The sequence below is a fragment of the Pristiophorus japonicus genome, chromosome 11 (genome assembly GCF_044704955.1).
Source record: "Pristiophorus japonicus isolate sPriJap1 chromosome 11, sPriJap1.hap1, whole genome shotgun sequence".
Classification (NCBI taxonomy): domain Eukaryota; kingdom Metazoa; phylum Chordata; class Chondrichthyes; family Pristiophoridae; genus Pristiophorus; species Pristiophorus japonicus.
In genome coordinates, this window is record NC_091987.1 from 214,229,691 (window position 1) to 214,249,801 (window position 20,111).

General features: G+C 47.1%; 1 protein-coding gene across 16 annotated transcripts in view; it reads right to left on the reverse strand.

Annotated features, from left to right (window-relative positions):
- phldb1b (pleckstrin homology-like domain, family B, member 1b) overlaps window positions 1-20,111 on the reverse strand; it is a 475,105-nt gene that overhangs the window by 47,604 nt on the left and 407,390 nt on the right. For 12 of the 16 annotated variants that reach the window (XM_070894525.1, XM_070894517.1, XM_070894521.1 and 9 more), the window contains 2 exons: window positions 13,356-13,481; window positions 7,509-7,658 (listed from right to left, as the gene is read on the reverse strand). The exons of 3 other annotated variants lie outside the window; for them this stretch is intronic. In XM_070894525.1, coding sequence (XP_070750626.1) covers window positions 7,509-7,658; window positions 13,356-13,481 — 276 coding nt within the window. The remainder of the gene's footprint in view (window positions 1-7,508; window positions 7,659-13,355; window positions 13,482-20,111) is intronic. One more of the 16 variants, XM_070894523.1, reaches the window with a different exon arrangement.

Below are 20,111 nucleotides of genomic sequence, written 5' to 3' on the forward strand. Positions count from 1 at the left end.
GAGAGAGAGAGAGAAAAGGACGGAGAGAGAGTCGGAGGGACATAAGATAGAGAGAAGGGAGATAGTGAGAAAGAGAGAGAGAGAACATGAAAGAGATGGGAGATAGTGAGAAGGAGAGAGAACATGAAAGAGATGGGAGATAGTGAGAAGGAGAGAGAACATGAAAGAGATGGGAGATAGTGAGGAAGAGAGAGAGAGAACATGAAAGAGATGGGAGATAGTGAGAAGGAGAGAGAACATGAAAGAGATGGGAGATAGTGAGAAGGAGAGAGAGAGAACATGAAAGAGATGGGAGATAGTGAGAAGGAGAGAGAGAACATGAAAGAGATGGGAGATAGTGAGAAAGAGAGAGAGAGAGAACATGAAAGAGATGGGAGATAGTGAGAAAGAGAGAGAGAGAATATGAAAGAGATGGGAGATAGTGAGAAAGAGAGAGAACATGAAAGAAATGGGAGATAGTGAGAAAGAGAGAGAGAGAACATGAAAGAGATGGGAGATAGTGAGAAGGAGAAAGAGAACATGAAAGAGATGGGAGATAGTGAGAAAGAGAGAGAGAGAACATGAAAGAGATGGGAGATAGTGAGAAGGAGAGAGAACATGAAAGAGATGGGAGATAGTGAGAAGGAGAGAGAGAACATGAAAGAGATGGGAGACATTGAGGAAGAAAGAACGAGAGAGAAGAGAGAGTCAATGGGAAAGACGGTAGACACACAATGGAAGGAGGATCAGGAAATCAAACAGAGAAAAATTAATGAAAGAAATGGATACCAAATTAAAAGAAAAATAACCAATGAAAACATAGTGTGCCTTTTCAAAGATCTACACAGGCTGTATTTCAAGTTTATTCTAAACGGTGAAGTCACAATGTAGTGAAAGGAATAAACCTTGAAGCAGGTACTGACTCACTGACTCGAAAACTCGAAGCGCATTTAGCCCTTTTGACATGAACAGATCGCAGTGATGCGCACGCCTAGGGTTGCCAACTCGCGTTGGGTGCATTCCTGGAGATTTCATCACATGACCTCCCGCCTTGACCCGCCCCACCCCCACACTCTTGCCATTGGTCCATCCTCTAGGCGCACTGCCTTCCCACGACCAATAGGAAAGGGGGCAGACTCTCTGTTACCCAAGTGCATTAATCTTGACTTGTTCCTGAAACGGCCTTTTTTCCCCTCCATCTGTAATATTTTAAAAACTCATAAATGTAATTGCTTAAAGAAAATAAAAAATAAAATCCACAATTGTTTAATGAAGCCCCGATGATTGTTCCACGTTTTGTTCGCAGGAGTTTGCTGGAGGATATTGGTCCAAGTCAGCATGGATTTATAAAAGGGAAATCATGCTTGACAAATCTTCTGGAATTTTTTGAGGATGTAACTAGCAGAGTGGACAAGGGAGAACCAGTGGATGTGATGTATTTGGACTTTCAAAAAGCTTTTGACAAGGTCCCGCACAAGAGATTGGTGTGCAAAATCAAAGCACATGGTATTGGGGGTAAAGTACTGATGTGGATAGAGAACTGGTTGGCAGACAGGAAGCAGAGAGTCGGGATTAACGGGTCCTTTTCAGAATGGCAGGCAGTGACTAGTGGAGTGTCGCAGGGCTCAGTGCTGGGACCCCAGCTCTTTACAATATATATTAATGATTTAGATGATGGAATTGAGTATAATATCTCCAAGTTTACAGATGACACTAAACTGGGTGGCGGTGTGAGCTGAGGGGGACGCTAAGAGGCTGCAGGGTGATTTGGACAGGTTAGGTGAGTGGGTAAATACATGGCAGATGCAGTATAATGTAGATAAATGTGAGGTTATCCACTTTGGGGGCAAAAACACAAAGGCAGAATATTATCTGAATGGCAGCAGATTAGGAAAAGGGGAGGTGCAGCGAGACCTGGGTGTCATGATTCATCAGTCATTGAAGGTTGGCATGCAGGTACAGCAGGCGGTGAAGGCGGCAAATGGTATGTTGGCCTTCATAGCAAGGGGATTTGAGTATAAGAGCAGGGAGGTCTTACTGCAGTTGTACAGGGCCTTGGTGAGGCCTCACCTGGAATATTGTGTTCAGTTTTGGTCTTCTAATCTGAGGAAGAACATTCTTGCTATTGAGGGAGTGCAGCGAAGGTTCACCAGACTGATTCCAGGGATGGCTGGACTGACATATGAGGAGAGAATGGATCGACTGGGCCTGTATTCACTGGAGTTTAGAAGGATGAGAGGGGATCTCATAGAAACATAAAATTCTGACGGGACTGGACAGGTTAGATGCAGGAAGAATGTTCCCGATGTTGGGAAGTCCAGAACCAGGGGACATAGTCTTAGGATAAGGGGTAGGCCATTTAGGACTGAGTTGAGGAGAAACTTCTTCACTCAGAGAGTTGTTAACCTGTGGAATTCCCTACCGCAGAGAGTTGTTGATGCCAGTTCATTGGATATATTCCAGAGGGAGTTAGATGTGGCCCTTACGGCTAAAGGGACCAAGGGATATGGAGAGAAAGCAGGAAAGGGGTACTGAGGGAATGATCAGCCATGATCTTATTGAATGGTGGTGTAGGCTCGAAGGGCTGAACGGCCTACTCCTGCACCTATTTTCTATGTTTCTATGTTTCAATCCCTGGAGACTCCGGGTCAAACATAAGAACATAAAAATTAGGAGCAGGAGCAGGCCATTCGGCCCCTCGAGCCTGCTCCGCCATTCAATAAGATCATGGCTGATCTTCCACCTCAACCAGAGAGTGGTGAACCTGTGGAATTCTCTACCACAGAAAGTTGTTGAGGCCAATTCACTAAATATATTCAAAAAGGAGTTAGATGAGGTCCTTACTACTAGGGGGATCAAGGGGTATGGCGAGAAAGCAGGAATGGGGTACTGAAGTTGAATGTTCAGCCATGAACTCATTGAATGGCGGTGCAGGCTAGAAGGGCCGAATGGCCTACTCCTGCACCTATTTTCTATGTTTCTATGTTTCTATATTCAAGAGGTCGATAGATTTTTGGGAACGAAGGGACTCGAGGGATATGGGGATCGGGTGGGAAGGTGGAGTTGAGGTCGAAGATCAGCCATGATCTTGTTGAATCGCAGAGCAGGCTCAAGGGGCCGAATGGCCGACTCCTGCTCCTGTTCCTTATGTTTTAGAGAAATCTCCCAAAGTGCTTCTCGGAGACATAATCAGAAGTAAGTGGATACTGAGGCAGAGAAGCAGGCATTAGAAGGACCAGCTGGGTCAAAGAGGTAAGTTTTAAAGTGGGGTCTTAAAGGAGGAGAGGGGGAAAAGTTCGAGGAGGAAATTCTAGATGGTTGAAAGGAGGGAAAATGCAGAGAGGCAGTGGGCTGTAAAGTTCCATGGAGGGGCGGGAGCGGTACGAGGTTACACAGATAGGAAGGGACGAGACCAGGAGGGATTTAAACACGAGGGGGAGAGTTTTTAAACTGGCAGGCCAGTGAGAACAGGGGCGATGGATGAGCAGAACTTGGTACAGGTTAAGATATAGGCAGCAGTGCCTGTTATTGTCGACACAACATAAGTGCAACATATATACAGGGAATTATGGTAATATTCAGTTTGGCCTATAGGTCGCACTGCCCAGCGTTACTGGAGAACTGTACAAATCTAATTTTAACATCAGAAACTTTGCTGTTTCAACAGAGCTGACTAAACTCACTTGCTCATGAGTAATGAATACATTTATGTCTGCTTCACCTCCCAAACCCGTGACCTCTACCACGAAGGACAAAGGCAGCAGGCGCATGGGAACACCACCACCTCCACGTTCCCCTCCAAGTCACACACCATCCCGACTTGGAAATATATCGGCCGTTCCTTCATCGTCGCTGGGTCAAACTCCTGGAACTCCCTCCCTAACAGCACTGTGGGAGCACCTTCACCACACGGACTGCAGCGGTTCACCACCACCTTCTCACGGGGCAATTAGGGATGGACAATAAATGCCGGCCTTGCCAGCAACACGCACATCCCATGAATAAATTAAACCATATTCTGTTCCTTACCCTGTCATATTCCTTTCAGGCCCACTGTGTGGTTGCTCGAGTCACTATCGGTGAATTCAGGATTACTGCACTGCTACACATGTATGCAAGATGGGAACGCGAGCCCGAGAAATTTCAGGGAGCTATCTGCGCTATAAGAAATAGGAGCAGGAGTAGGCCATTCGGCCCCTCGAGCCTGCCCCACCGTTCAATAAGATCACGGCTGATCATCGACCTCAACTCCTTTCCCGCCCGATCTCCATATACGTTGATTCCACCTAGACTACAATAACCTATCGATCTCAGCCTTGAATATATTCAGAGACTTAGCATCCACAGCCCTCTGGGGTAGAGAATTCCAAAGATTCACCACCCTCTGAGTGAAGAAATTCTTCCTCATATCTGTCTTAAATGGCCGACCCCTTTATCCTGTGACTGTGCCCCCTGGTTCTAGACACTCCAGCCCCGGGGAAACATCCTCCCTGCATCTACCCTGTCAATCCCCTTCAGAATCTTGTATGTTTCAATGAGATCATCTCTCATTCTTCTAAACGCCAGAGAGTATCGGCCCATTCTACACAATCTCTCATCATAAGACAGTCCTCTCATCCCTGGAACCTCCGTTGTACTGCCTCCAAGACAAGTACAGGTTGAATCTCCCTTATCCGGAATCCTCGGGACCTGGCCTGTGCCAGATAAGGGATTTTTCCAGACGAGGGGAGGTCACGCTAAATTGGATGGTACAGGTACTGAGCTTAGGAATATCGGGGCTGTTGGCTTGGGGCTGGGAGTGCGGCAGAGAGATCGTGGCGGGGAGCGGTGGATCGCGGGGTCAGGCCAGCGATTGCGGGAGTCGGCAGCGCGGAAGGACTTCAATTTGTTCATGGCGGAGTTCTGCGCACGCGCCACCAGGTGGCCGAGAATGGTTCCGGACGAGGGGTGGTTCTGGATCAGGGAGTTCTGGATCATGGAGTTCTGGATCAGGGAGGTTCAATCTGTACACCCTTCCACCAGACTCCCTCCACCAGCATTGGGACATCGCTGACTGTGCCCTTATTGCTCTGCCATATCAGTGTACTCTCGCTTAACGATTCTGTATGAAATGATTGTGTTCACTGTGCACTGGAGACGCTGGCCCGTTTATTTTCGGGACACGGACACAACGCACCGGAAGTTGTTGCGCATGTGCAGTTCCAGTCTTTCTTTTCAAAGACGGCAAAGTTGGCAAGGGCCCTGCTTAGATAATAGGAAACAGAGAAACATATAAAACTTGAGATAAAGTTGAGCCTGGATAGCTAAGGGGAAAATGTTGGGCATGTTTAATTCTATTTGCATTTCTTTACAATAAAATTATTTTCAACGAGGGATAAAGGACACCTTTAAATAACGAAGATGTTTATCGAGCCAATCCAATGGGAGTGGTTTAATATTTGGGTCTCTGTATTTCTGGCCTGTGTTTATTCTCAAATCGGAGTTTCCACAGAACGACAAATCGTAACCATAAGGATGGAGAATATAACAAAAATAAGTGGATTTTGATCGCCCAAAGCAAATAAGAGTTGGCATTTACACAGAGCTCCGTCTGCTGTGACCTTCCGGTAGCTTCCGGTTCGTTAGCAGGAGTTACTCTGTTATTTTAATGTCTTAATTAAATTCATAAACGAAGGAGCTTCAGGCAACACATCAAATGTTGGCAGAAAAATAACAAAGTGTAATTTATAAGCTGATATATCCATCCACTGTGATAAGCATCTATGACCACACACGTTCCATTAGCCATTCCTCCCTCCACATTTATCCTATGCCTATGTCAACTTGTCACACGGTAATTACACAATCCTGTCAGAGGTGGCGCTGCTGGGCAAGGCATTTATCCACTGGGGGAGGGGGGTTAAAAAAAACCCCTACAAAATATGAAGAAATTAGGGGAGTTAGGGAATTGACTTCAAGGTGCTTGTCGTTAAATTTGCCCAATATGGGTGATGTTGTCCAGATATGTCCCCCTCAGGCTCCCTCCCACTGCTGGTTTCCTGCTCACTCCGCTCTACCGCCAGAGGCTAACCTTTCAGTGACTGTGCCCCGCCCTCTGGAATTCCCACCCATCTCCTGTCTTCGAGGGTTGGCAACTCTGGTTAGCTGTGTTCCAGGAGGTCCCGTCACATGAACTCCCTACTTCGATTGCCCCATGGGGCAGTCGGAGCAGGGAGTTCATGTGGCGGGACCTCCTGGAATACACTCCTCTGCCATTGGTCACTCCTCGCGGAGCATCATTTTCCCGGGCCAATTGGAAATCGAGCGAACTCTTCGCTACCTTGATTGGTTGATTCTTGACTGCTAGTCACACCCGCCTCCAATACAACTGGTAATCAAAAAATGAAAAGAAATACATTTTACTCCTTAATGCCTACCATCTATCTCCTGGGTTTTGCTCGCGGCAGGGTCCTGAAAGATTAGTCTTTAATTCCTGGAGACTTCAGGACAATCCTGGAGGGTTGGCAACCCAACGACCTTCAGAAGCCTCCCGCAAACCCTTCTGTTTGAACTTTGCCTTCGGCCTCCCTCCCTCCGTTTCTTTGCTCAGTTTTTGCTCCGAGATGTTCCTTCACACGAGGAGCACAACATCAATCCAATTTGTCGTTGAAGTTGAGGAGAATTTCCAGTGGGCGCCTGATTCCCACAGTTGGGAGAGGACGATACCAGAACAGAAAGGTTATACTTACCCGGAAAGATTGAGCAGCCTTATCTACAAAAGAGCAGACCGAGGGGATGGCCCGATAGAGGGGGAAGCCATTTAGGACCGAGATGAGGAGAAACCTCTTCACCCAGAGAGTGGTGAACCTGTGGAATTCTCTACCACAGAAAGGTGTTGAGGCCAATTCACTAAATATATTCAAAAAGGAGTTAGATGTAGTCCTTACTACTCGGGGGATCAAGGGGTATGGCGAGAAAGCAGGAATGGGGTACTGAAGTTGAATGTTCAGCCATGAACTCATTGAATGGCAGTGCAGGCTAGAAGGGCCGAATGGCCTACTCCTGCACCTATTTTCTATGTTTCTGTGTTTCCAGGGTCTTTATGGGGCGACCACAACTAGGGGCCATCGATATAAGACAGTCACTAATAAATCCAATGGGGAATTCAGGAGGAACTTCTTTACCCAGAGAGCAGTGAGAATGTGGAACTCGCTGCCACAGGGAGGGGTTGAGGCGAATAGTATCGATGCATTTAAAGGGGAGGCTGGATAAACACATGAGGGAGAAAGGAATAGAGGGATATGGGGATGGGGTGAGATGGAGAGGGGTGGGAGGGGGCTGGTGTGGAGCATAAACCCCGGCAGTTGGGCCGAATGGCCTGTTTCTGTGCCGTAGACTCGATGTAACAATGCGAGGTGGGTCCTTGTGACTGAAATCATGTTGATAGGGCCGTGGGGAAGGGGCGCTTTTGCTTCGAGTTGCCGACCTGCTAGGAACCCCTACTCTGAGGAAAAGTAGAGAAAGTTAGCGTTGAGAGAGCGGATACCAACCTCGGCTGTGAATAGCGTGGAGGAAGAAGGCGGCGAGGGCAAGGAGCTGTCAGCAGGCAGAGTCAGAGAGGAGGCGGCTGGGTTAGTGTGGAATGGGCCTGGAGCAGAATTGTCGTACAACTCCTTGAGCTGACTTAGGGTCACGTACTCCTGGGGACAGCAGCAAAGGAAGCAGAGAGCATTGGGCGACAAGAAATAACGTGTTAATCAAATGGAAATTAAATAACAGTTTGACGAAACAGATTCCCAGTGTTAATAAGTTTCCATGCTAAATTAAAAATGAGAGAAAAATACAAACAAGATGCCTTTTTTTTTACAAAATTCCCCAACTTGACTGAAACCAGTTAGAAAATTATCTTGCAATTCTAAACAGTTTGGAATGACGTCCACTATATCCTGCACCAGAAACACTTCTAATGCACAGGAGATGCAGAAACGGAACAGTAAATATATAGCTTTTCACATGCGTAAAACTGTCCTTGCTGACAGCGTCACATATTGCCGCAGATTTGAGTCTCCACTAGTTGCCAAACAGAGTCATGCAAGGCGGGAAGGAACTGGAGTGAGACGAGCAGGGCAAGGTCGGGTTGAAGAGTCAGTGCCAGGGCATTTCATAGCAGCCAGTCAAAGTGGGTAAGGGAAGTGGGTAAGGGCAAGGGTCGGGAAACAGTCGTCCTGCCTAACAGCTGGAGTACTGCGTGCAGTTCTGGTCACCACATCACAGGAAAGATGTGATTGCACGAGAGAGGGTACAGAGGAGATTTACGAGGATGTTGCCAGGACTGGAGAATTTTAGCTATGAGGAAAGATTGGAAAAACTGGGGTTGTTTTCTTTGGATCAGAGGAGGCTGAGGGGAGACCTCATTGAGGTGTATAAAATTATGAGGGGCCTGGATAGAGTGGATAGGACGGACCTGTTTCCCTGGGCAGAGGAATCAACAACCAGGGGCCATAGATTTAAAGTAATTGGTAGGAGGTTTAGAGGGGATTTGAGGGGAATTTGTTTCACCCAGAGGGTGGTGGGGGTCTGGAACTCACTGCCTGAAAGGGTGGTAGAGGCAGAAACCCTCACCACATTTAAAAAGTACCTGGATATGCACTTGAAGTGCCGGCGTGGACACGATGGGCCGAAATGGCCTCCTTCTGTGCAGTAAATTTCTATGATTCTATGATTGTAATCCGTCGGTAACAAAGGTTTGGAACCCCCACACAATCTACCATCAAAGGAATAACTTGGGATGCTTATCTTGCGTTGGCGAGCGAGAAAGAGGATGGAGTTTCACAGAATATTGTGGCAGGACATCTGCCCACAACGAGAATGACGGGGTATAACCTTAAAATTAGAGTCAGCCGTTCAGGGGTGATGTCAGACAGCACTTCTTCACACAAAGGGCAGTGGGAATCTGGAACTTTCCCCCCCAAAAAAGCTGTTGAAGCTCGGGGTCAATTGAAAATGTCAAAACTAAGATTAATAGATTTTTGTTGGGCAAGGATATTAAGAGTTGCAAAACCAAGGGGGTTAGATGGAGTTAAGATACAGATCAGCCAAGATCTAATTGAATGGCAGAACAGGCTCGAGGAACTGAATGGCCTCCTACTGTTCCTATATTCATAGGGAACGACCCCTGGCTGTTTTCCCTCCCTCCATAACGCGAGATGGGCAGCCCATGTGGGCCAACTACAACCATTAAAGTCACATGACCGTGATTCAAGACTCAAAGCTACCGTGACAGTGGTCACCATCAACATCCTGCCACTCGTGAACAAGCGGGGAACTTTCAACAGGCAACACTTGCAGGTAGCAGCCGGGCATTGAGGTTCCAGGTTCTGGAGCAGCCCCAATTCTAATCTTGAGGAGTTGCTCCCTACACTTTGTGGGATTGACACTTATTTCTCAAATCTAAAATGCAAGGAGACCTGTGGTAGTCACAACTGGTGCCATATGACCAGTGCCCTCACTGCGTCAATGTAAACTTGGCTTGGAAAAGAGTTCAAAGAATTGGCAACAGTGTTGGGTGGTTTTTGGTTGCCCAACAGGGCTGTGCCGTTCCAACTGGCTTCATGGGCCAAAGCCACTCTAACTCCGCAGGCATGTCGTAGAAAGATCACTGGGAGCAGCTTGGGAGCGGAGCACGGAACTGTTCGCAAAGGAAAAAAGAAATTGGTTCAAGAAGATCAGATTGAATCTTAGCAGATTATCTCGGACGTTAGCAGAGTATCCAAGTGGTGATTGGATTCTACTGAGCTCTTTGTATATTCCTACAGAAGTTTGGGAAAGGGAAACTGTTGCACATTGGTTGGATAGTGTTGGGAGTACAAGTTATAAAAAAAACCATCCATGTGTCTGCACATGCACCGGGATAAGTGAGAAATCCACACCACGCAACATGCAAAATGTCCACAACATGCGGCTTGGGAAGAGCATAACTCAACTGCTCCTCACAGGCGGGAAACTCCCGCAAAACCCACCCGAGCTTGGAGAACCTACAATGTGTTGAGAAACGTTCAGTCTTAGTTCGAGGAAAGGTTAGGTCCAAGTTGGTCCATTCCAAATATTACTGTTCTCATTCATTCTTTAGCTTATCCCAGACCCTGCACCCGCTTCCTGAACGGTCTGGGTGGGTGGGTGGCCCTTCCCCAGGCCTTTGGGGATAACACGGGACATGCAGCTTGTAGGAAGCAGTCACGACCTAGAGAGGATGTTTCCTCCTGTGGGGACAGACCTAAGCTGGGGGCCAGCAATATAAGAGCATCACGAACAAACCCAATAAGGAACTTAGGAGAAACTTCTTTACCCAGAGAGTGGCGAGAATGTGGAACTCGCTGCCACAGGGAGGGGTTGGGAATAGTATCGATGCATTTAAGCGGAATCTAGATAAGTACATAAGGGAGAAAGGAATGGAGGCTTATACAGTTAGGGTGAGATGAAGAGGGGTGGAAGGAGGCTGGTGTGGAGCAGAAACACCAGCACGAGCAGTGGGGCCAAACGGCCTATGTCTGTGCTGCACGTTCTGTGTAAGACCAGGTCCTAAGAGACATGGGTGACTCGCTCGCAACTGTCCTCTGGTGCAGCGACCTCCACATCACAACAAGGCTGAAATGGTGGCAGCACCCAACAAGGACAATCCGTATCTCAACGCTTCGTGACACTCCACAATGGGGCCCCCAATCAATATCAGAATAAAGATAAGGGAATGATGCTCCATGGTGGACAGACGCTACTGAGGAGTCGTGGCGAGAAATTAAATCCGTTGATGCTTCTTATTGGTCAGTAAACAAGATGAGGTTGCCAAAAGGTCTAAACAATTATTTGCATAGCTGCATTCTGACTCTCCCCACCTGATCCCACCAAACCTTAATCTGTCAACAGAGAATTTTCATTTACTTTTCCAAATGTGGCCAAGTACACAAAGTGAACTGCGCAGGACTGCTCTGTGTTTGTAGAGACAGAGCCAGGTTATATTGGCCTGCTCAGATATTCTTCTAAACTCGGTGGTGGTCGTTGAGGTGAGGGGATGCCACTGCCGGGAACTTTGCTCACTCAGTGTCAGAGGCAAGTGCTCCCGGGTCAGGTACAACACACATCAGACGCAGCTCGAAATTCCTCTCTCTGCCCCACAAATCCACCTCAACTCGAACTTCGGAAGAGCCATAGAGCCGGGGGGGGGGGGGGGGGGGGTGGGGGGTGGGGGGTACATGGATTTAAAGACATTGGTGGAAGGTTTAGAGGGAATTTGAGGGGAACTGTTTACACCCAGAGGGTGGTGGGGGTCTGGAACTCACTGCCTGAAAGGGTGGTAGAGGCAGAAACCCTCATCACATTTAAAATGTACTTGGATGTGAACTTGAAGTGCCGTAACCTACAGGGTTACGGACCAAGAGCTGGAATGTGGGATTAGGCTGGATAGCTCTTTTACAGCCAGCACAGACACGACGGGCCAAATGGCGTAAATTTCTATGATTTCTACAACAGGAGGAAACCATTCGGCCCATCGTGCCTGTGCCGGTTCTCTGAAAGAGCGATCCGATTAGTCCCACTCTCCCTGCTCTTTCCCCATAGCCCTGCAAATCTTTCCTCTTCAAGTATTTATACAGTTCCCTTTTGAAAATTCCTATTCAATCTGCTTCCCTTTCAGAAGGTGTATTCCAGAGTGCAATAACTCGCTGGGTAAAAAAACATTTCTCTTCCGGCACATGCTCGACGGGCCAAGTGGCCTCTTCCGTGCTGTACCAGTAGATTTTTGGACACTTAAGGGAATCAAGGGATATGGGGATTGGGCGGGAAAGTGGAGTTGAGGTCGAAGATCAGCCATGATCTCATTGAATGGAGGAGCAGGCTCAAGGGGCCGAATGGCCGACTCCTGCTCCTAATTCTTATGTTCTTATGACCATTCTATGACTCATCTCCCTCCTAGCTTTTTTTGCCAATAATCAGATGATTGGATACATGTTCTGTTCGATCCAGGATTGAAGACTAGGAATGAGATTCCTGTGTCCAATTTTCAAGATATTGATGAAATAATTGAAAAAGATAGAGTAATTGTTAGTGCATTAATGATGTACCAATGGTGCTTCAGATACCCCTAGTTATCTCGTGCATGCTCTGTAAATATGTGGATTGTCTAATTTACTAATTGTACCCCCAAGACAGCTATTGGCAGAGCACTGCTATTGAAGGAGTCGCCAATTTATATTGCGTTGGTTGATAAAGTGTCCAGTGTGGATCCTTTCGAGAGTAATTTCTTTCCCCAATTTTCTCCTCCTCCCCCAAAGGCTCCAACTCTTGCTTGGCTGCTGTTGCATGGGTTCTGTGCATCCTCGAGTACCTCCACCCCCGTCCTCCCCCCACCCGCTCCGCCCTCCGCCGAGTGTCTATTTTCGATGAGCGAGTCGAGACACTGAGTGACAGCTGACCATCCCAACCATGGAGGGCATCCAAAGGGATATGAAGCTTTTTCAAACCCAACTTGCCCATCACCTGGGCACGTTACAGCGGGAGTCCGTGGAAACTGCTCAGGAGCAGGAAATCTGACGCATTTGTCTCCGTCACAGCCCAAGGGGACTCGGACCAATTCTGATCAACCAATGGTCGGCCGAACTGGGATTGGCTAACTCAGTGCAGATTGGGCGTTGGGCTTAGCTCCTTTCTAGGCTGCAGACCTAATACCACGCTGGGCGTGCCTTTACCCTCTAATAAGAACATAAGAAATAGGAGCAGGAGTCGGCCATTCGGCCCTCCGAGCCTGCTCCGCCATTCAATAAGCTCATGGCTGATCTTTGACCTCAACTCCACTTTCCTGCTCGATCTCCATATCCCTTGATTCCCTTAAGTGTCCAAAAATCTAGCGATCTGTCTTGAATATACTCAACGATTGAGCCTCCACAGCTCTCTGGGGTAGAGAATTCCACAGATTCACCACCCTCTAGGTGAAGAAATTTCTCCTCATCTCGGTCCTAAATGGCCGACCCCTTATCCTGAGACTGTGACCCCTGGTTCTAGGCTCCCCATTGGTTGTGTCTTTACTCTTTAACACTGCACTGTAAATGTGATGCAATAGTATATTTATTAATTGCATGGCTGTTACACCAATCCTTAATTCTATGACGCGGATCCAATACGGATCCTTCCTATGGTGCTCAATTGTAATGACCACCCTTCCATGGATGTCGGGCGAGGCCTAACAATGGCGAGGTCATCGTAACATGATTGGCATCAAGGATTATGAACCAAAAGGTGGCCGCTGTATCTCGAATCGTTTGATGAACGAGGGTGCTGTTAAGACATGGAGGGTGGGAGCCAACTTGCAATATGGACAGTAATAACAAAGCATGCTGGCTAGCATGTACCTCATGTGCTGATGGAGGTACAGTGAGTGGCAGAGAACGCAGTGCAGAAACAGAGGGGGCAGCATCAGGGCCTGCACTGTATATGTCACTGTAGAACTTAACAACGTCAGCCAGCTTCATATACTCCTAAAACGAGAGCAACATAAAGGTATAAAGAGACAGAGAAAACAAAATATTATGACAAGGGTTTACTGCTTGCAAATGTACAACACAATACAAGGGCAGGAAATCTCAATCATTTTCAGGCGAGAAGATTAAGCAGACATGTTAATAATTCATGATTGGGGCTGAGATTGTCCAATTTGAAATGACTCCCTTTTAGATTGGAAAGCAATTAAACATTCCCCATTTAGGAAGATTGATACAGTGGGATAATTATTTTTTCCTTGGAAGTTTAACTTCTTTCCTGAAGGCACTAACTCACACTGGCGCACGGGGCTCGATTTTCTGCCCCTGAATAGTCAAGTGACGACAAATCCATCTGGTGATGATTTCATGGTCGCCAGCCGCCCATCTTGCATTTATACAGCATAGTAAAACGTCCAAAGGCACTTCACAGAAGCATCATCGCACTGAGTGTGGCACCGAGCCACATAAGGAGATATTAGGACAGGGGACCAAAAGCTGGGTCAAAGAGGTCGGTTTTAAGGATGGTCTCAAAGGAGGAGAGAGAGGCAGAGAGGTTTAGGGACGGAATTCCAGAGCTTGGGGCCCAGGCAGCTGAAGGCACGGCCACCGATGGTGGAGCGATGGAAATCAGGGGATGCTCAAGAGGCCAGAATTGGAGGAGCGCAGAGATCTCGGGGGATTTGAACACAAGGATGAGGATTTTTAAATCGAGGCACTACCTTTCCTAAGTGAGCATGCTTCACGTGAGTCTGGAACTCCCCAAGGAAAAGTCCCCACTCCTGATTATATAATAACATAAGAAATAGGAGCAGGAGTCGGCCATACGGCCCCTCGAACCTGCTCTCCCATTCAATAAGATCATGGCTGATCTGATCTTCGCCTCAACTCCATTTCCCTGCCCGCTCCCCATAACCCTTGACCCTCCTGTAGTTCAAAAATCTGTCTATCTCCACCTTAAATATATTCAATGACCCAGCCTCCACAGCTCTCTGGGGCAGAGAATTCCACAGATTCACGACCCTCTGAGAGAAGAAATTCCTCCTCATCTCCGTTTTAAATGGGCAACCCCTTATTCTGAAACGATACCCCTCTAGTTCTATATTCCCCCACGAGGGGAAACATCTTCTCAGCAGCCCAGTGCTGCCACCTACTGGGTGAAGACGGGATCTGTCTTGGCTGTGATGCCCTCCACAGTGGAATAGCCAGTGTAATCCCTGATCAGGCTTGCAGGTGAAGAATGGTCATGTGGTAACCATGGGCACCTCAGGCAAAGTCAGTGACATCAGGAGAGAAAATAGATTTTTTATTTAAATTGCTAATTAGGTTAGAAATGCAGTTTACAGAGCTTGTGCCTAATTCACTTCTAGATATTGCTTTACCAGGCTGGGCCACTTGGAGCGTTCAAGACCAAGATCAATGCATCTTTGTTGGGAAAAGGTATCAAGGGATACGGAGCAACGGCAGGAAAATGGAGTTGAGGTACAGATCAGCCGTGATCTAAGAGTGACGGAACAGGCTGGAGGGGCTGAACGGCCTCCTCCTGTTCCTGTGTAACAGGCTGGAGGGGCTGAATGGCCTCCTCCTGTTCCTGTGTAACAGGCTCGAGGGGCTGAATGGCCTCCTCCTGTTCCTGTGTAACAGGCTCGAGGGGCTGAATGGCCTCCTCCTGTTCCTGTGTAACAGGCTCGAGGGGCTGAACGGCCTCCTCCTGTTACATTACAACAGTGACTACAGTTCAAAAGTACTTCATTGGCTGCAAAGCGCTTTGAAGCGTCCGGTGGTCGTGAAAGGCGCTATAAATCTAAGTCTTTCTTTCTTTTCCTAATGTAACAGGCTCGAGGGGGCTGAACGGCCTCCTCCTGTTCCTGTGTAACAGTTAATAAAAATGTCCTTTTTTTTTGGACAATGGCTCAGCCCTGGCTCTCAACACAGCTGCCAATGAGAGTGTTTTTTTTTTTCCTTGTCCACTGCCACTTCCAATTAATCCCTAAAATAGCGATGCAATTACTAGTCAGTTCTATAATGAATGCAATTTTCCAAAAATCATAGTGTGAGAGCAATGTTGATTTCCTTGTTCGAGCTCCCACCCATTCCATCAGAATGAATTCCCTGCATTTACTGAGCAGCTGCGGACCACATACAACACAAGCAAGCTCTCTCTCTTTCTCTCTATATATAATATATATATATGTATGTTGACGCCAACTCTTTTGAATTCAAAGTCCTTGTTAAGACTTGGTATAAAGGACACGAGGCCAAAAGGTATCATTGTTTTACATTATGGTTTAGATGTCAGCTGTGGCTCAGTGGGCAGTATTCTCTCGCCTCTGGGTCCGAGGGTTCTGAATTCATGTCCCACTCCAGGGACTTGAGCACAAGTACAGGGTATTGGTGAGGCCGCACCTGGAGTACTGCGTGCAGTTTTGGTCACCTTACTTAAGGAAGGATATACTGGCTTTGGAGGGGGTACAGAGACGATTCACTCGGCTGATTCCGGAGATGAGGGGGTTACCTTATGATGATAGATTGAGTAGACTGAGTCTTCACTCGTTGGAGTTCAGAAGGATGAGGGGTGATCTTATAGAAACATTTAAAATCATGAAAGGGATAGACAAGATAGAGGCAGAGAGGTTGTTTCCACTGGTCAGGGAGACTAGAACTAGGGGGCACAGGCTCAAAATACGGGGGAGCCAATTTAAAACCGAGTTGAGAAGGAATTTCTTGTCCCAGAGGGTTGTGAATCTGTGGAATTCTCTGCCCAAGGAAGCAGTTGAGGCTAGCTCATTGAATGTATTCAAATCACAGATAGATAGATTTTTAACCAATAAGGGAATTAAGGGTTACGGGGAGCGGGCGGGTAAGTGGAGCTAAGTCCACGGCCAGATCAGCCATGATCTTGTTGAATGGCGGAGCAGGTTCGAGGGGCTAGATGGCCTACTCCTGTTCCTAATTCTTATGTTCTTATGTTCTTATGTTCTTATGGGCAATGGCAGACATTTAGAGACCGCATGGATGAACTACAACAATTGTACATTCCTGTCTGGCGTTAAAAATAAAAAAGGGAAGGTGGCTCAACCGTGGCTATCAAGGGAAATCAGGGATAGTATTAAAGCCAAGGAAGTGGCATACAAATTGGCCAGAAATAGCAGCGAACCCGGGGACTGGGAGAAATTTAGAACTCAGCAGAGGAGGACAAAGGGTTTGATTAGGGCAGGGAAAATGGAGTACGAGAAGAAGCTTGCAGGGAACATTAAGACGGATTGCAAAAGTTTCTATAGATATGTAAAGAGAAAAAGGTTAGTAAAGACAAACGTAGGTCCCCTGCAGTCAGAATCAGGGGAAGTCATAACGGGGAACAAAGAAATGGCGGACCAATTGAACAAGTACTTTGGTTCGGTATTCACTAAGGAGGACACAAACAACCTTCCGGATATAAAAGGGGTCAGAGGGTCTAGTAAGGAGGGGGAACTGAGGGAAATCCTTATTAGTCAGGAAATTGTGTTGGGGAAATTGATGGGATTGAAGGCCGATAAATCCCCAGGGCATGATGGACTGCATCCCAGAGTACTTGAGGAGGTGGCCTTGGAAATAGCGGATGCATTGACAGTCATTTTCCAACATTCCATTGACTCTGGATCAGTTCCTATGGAGTGGAGGGTAGCCAATGTAACCCCACTTTTTAAAAAAGGAGGGAGAGAGAAAACGGAATTATAGACCGGTCAGCCTGACATCGGTAGTGGGTAAAATGATGGAATCAATTATTAAGGATGTCATAGCAGTGCATTTGGAAAGAGGTGACATGATAGGTCCAAGTCAGCATGGATTTGTGAAAGGGAAATCATGCTTGACAAATCTTCTGGAATTTTTTGAGGATGTTTCCAGTAGAGTGGACAAGGGAGAACCAGTTGATGTGGTATATTTGGACTTTCAGAAGGCTTTCGACAAGGTCCCACACAAGAGATTAATGTGCAAAGTTAAAGCACATGGGATTGGGGATAGTGTGCTGACATGGATTGAGAACTGGTTGGCAGACAGGAAGCAACGAGTAGGAGTAAATGGGGACTTTTCAGAATGGCAGGCAGTGACTAGTGGGGTACCGCAAGGTTCTGTGCTGGGGCCCCAGCTGTTTACATTGTACATTAATGATTTAGACGAGGGGATTAAATGTAGTATCTCCAAATTTGCGGATGACACTAAGTTGGGTGGCAGTGTGAGCTACGAGGAGGATGCTATGAGGCTGCAGAGCGACTTGGATAGGTTAGGTGAGTGGGCAAATGCATGGCAGATGAAGTATAATGTGGATAAATGTGAGGTTATCCACTTTGGTGGTAAAAACAGAGAGACAGGCTATTATCTGAATGGTGACAGATTAGGAAAAGGGGAGGTGCAACGAGACCTGGGTGTCGTGGTACATCAGTCATTGAAGGTTGGCATGCAGGTACAGCAGGCGGTTAAGAAAGCAAATGGCATATTGGCCTTCATAGCGAGGGGATTTGAGTACAGGGGCAGGGAGGTATTGCTACAGTTGTACAGGGCCTTGGTGAGGCCACACCTGGAGTATTGTGTACAGTTTTGGTCTCCTAACCTGAGGAAGGACATTCTTGCTATTGAGGGAGTGCAGCGAAGGTTCACCAGACTGACTCCCAGGATGGCGGGACTGACATATCAAGAAAGACTGGATCAACTGGGCTTGTATTCACTGGAGTTCAGAAGAATGAGAGGGGACCTCATAGAAACGTTTAAAATTCTGACGGGTTTAGACAGGTTAGATGCAGGAAGAATGTTCCCAATGTTGGGGAAGTCCAGAACCAGGGGACACAGTCTAAGGATAAGGGGTAAGCCATTTAGGACCGAGATGAGGAGAAACTTCTTCACCCAGAGTGGTGAACCTGTGGAATTCTCTACCACAGAAAGTTGTTGAGGCCAATTCACTAAATATATTCAAAAAGGAGTTAGATGAAGTGCTTACTACTGGGGGGGGGGATCAAGGGGTATGGTGAGAAAGCAGGAATGGGGTACTGAAGTTGCATGTTCAGCCATGAACTCATTGAATGGCGGTGCAGGCTAGAAGGGCCGAATGGCCTACTCCTGCACCTATTTTCTATGTTTCTATGTCTATGTTTCTATGTAACCTAGGCTGACACTCCCAGTGCAGTGCTGAGGGAGCGCTGCACTGTTGGAGGTGCTGTGTTTGATGGGGAAGTGTAGAGGGAGCTTTACTCTGTATCTAACCCCATGCTGTACCTGCCCTGGGAGTGTTTGATGGGACAGTGTAGAGGGAGCTTTACTCTGTATCTAACCTGTGCTGTACCTGCCCTGGGAGTGTTTGATGGGACAGTGTAGAGGGAGCTTTACTCTGTATCTAACCCCGTGCTGTACCCGCTCTGGGAATGTTTGATGTTGACACTGGTTGCCTGAAATAGAAACTGAAATGCAACTTTGCTCCCAGCAAAGCCTTGCTTGATGGAACTGTGACCAGGGAGCAGGGTTCTAACAATGTGTTCCAATTAGATTACCCAAGCTTCTGTTTAGAAAGTCTTTGCAGAGAGCGCTGTCCCCATGAATGATTCCTCAATATCCTTCAACTTGAAGAGTTCAAAAAAAAATCAGGCCAGCTTCTTTCAATGTTGGAACATCTCCTGGTTATCGATTGTTCCCACCTCATCACACTGTAGGGTTCTTTAATGTTAATTAATGTTTTTTTTTTAAATTGGAACTAGGTCTTTAAGGGGTGATGTCAGGAATCTCTCCTTCACACTAAGGGTAATGGAAATCTCGAACTCTCTCCCTCCCAAAAAAGCTGTTGAGGCCGGGGTCAATTGGGAATATCAAAACTGAGATTGACTGATAGATTTTTGTTGGTGTAACGTGTGCACATGTGAGCATGCTCAGAGGTTTGTAGAGCTGTTGCATTGTGAGTGGCTTAGCCAGTCACATGATGTTCACAAAACTCAATAAAACCCCAGCCAGTTGGGTTCGGGGGATCCACGATGGGGCAGGTGGTTGTGAGCCTGGTGCATGAACTGGTAATGTGTAGTGTGATTGTTAAACCTTTGCTAATAAACCAACTAGTTCTTAATAGCAATGTGTTGCTATGAATTCTTAAGCAAAGAACCCATGAAGCAAATACATTACAGTTGTGGGTAAGGGTATTAAAGGATATGGAAGCAAGGTGGGTAGATGGAGTTAAGTTACAGATCACCCGTGATCTCATTGAATGGTGGAACTGGCTCGAGGGGCTGAATGGCCTCCTACATAGAAACATAGAAATTAGGTGCAGGAGTAGGCCATTTGGCCCTTCGAGCCTGCACCGCCATTCAATAAGATCATGGCTGATCATTCCCTCAGTACCCCTTTCCTGCTTTCTCTCCATACCCCTTGATCCCCTTAGCCTTAAGGGCCATATCTAACTCCCTCTTGAATATATCCAATGAACTGGCATCAACAACTCTCTGCGGTAGGGAATTCCACAGGTTAACAACTCTCTGAGTGAAGAAGTTTCTCCTCATCTCAGTTCTGAATGGCCTACCTCTTGTCCTAAGACTATGTCCCCTGGTTCTGGACTTCCCCAACATCAGAAACAATCTACCCACATCTAACTTGTCCAGTCCCGTCAGAATCTTATAC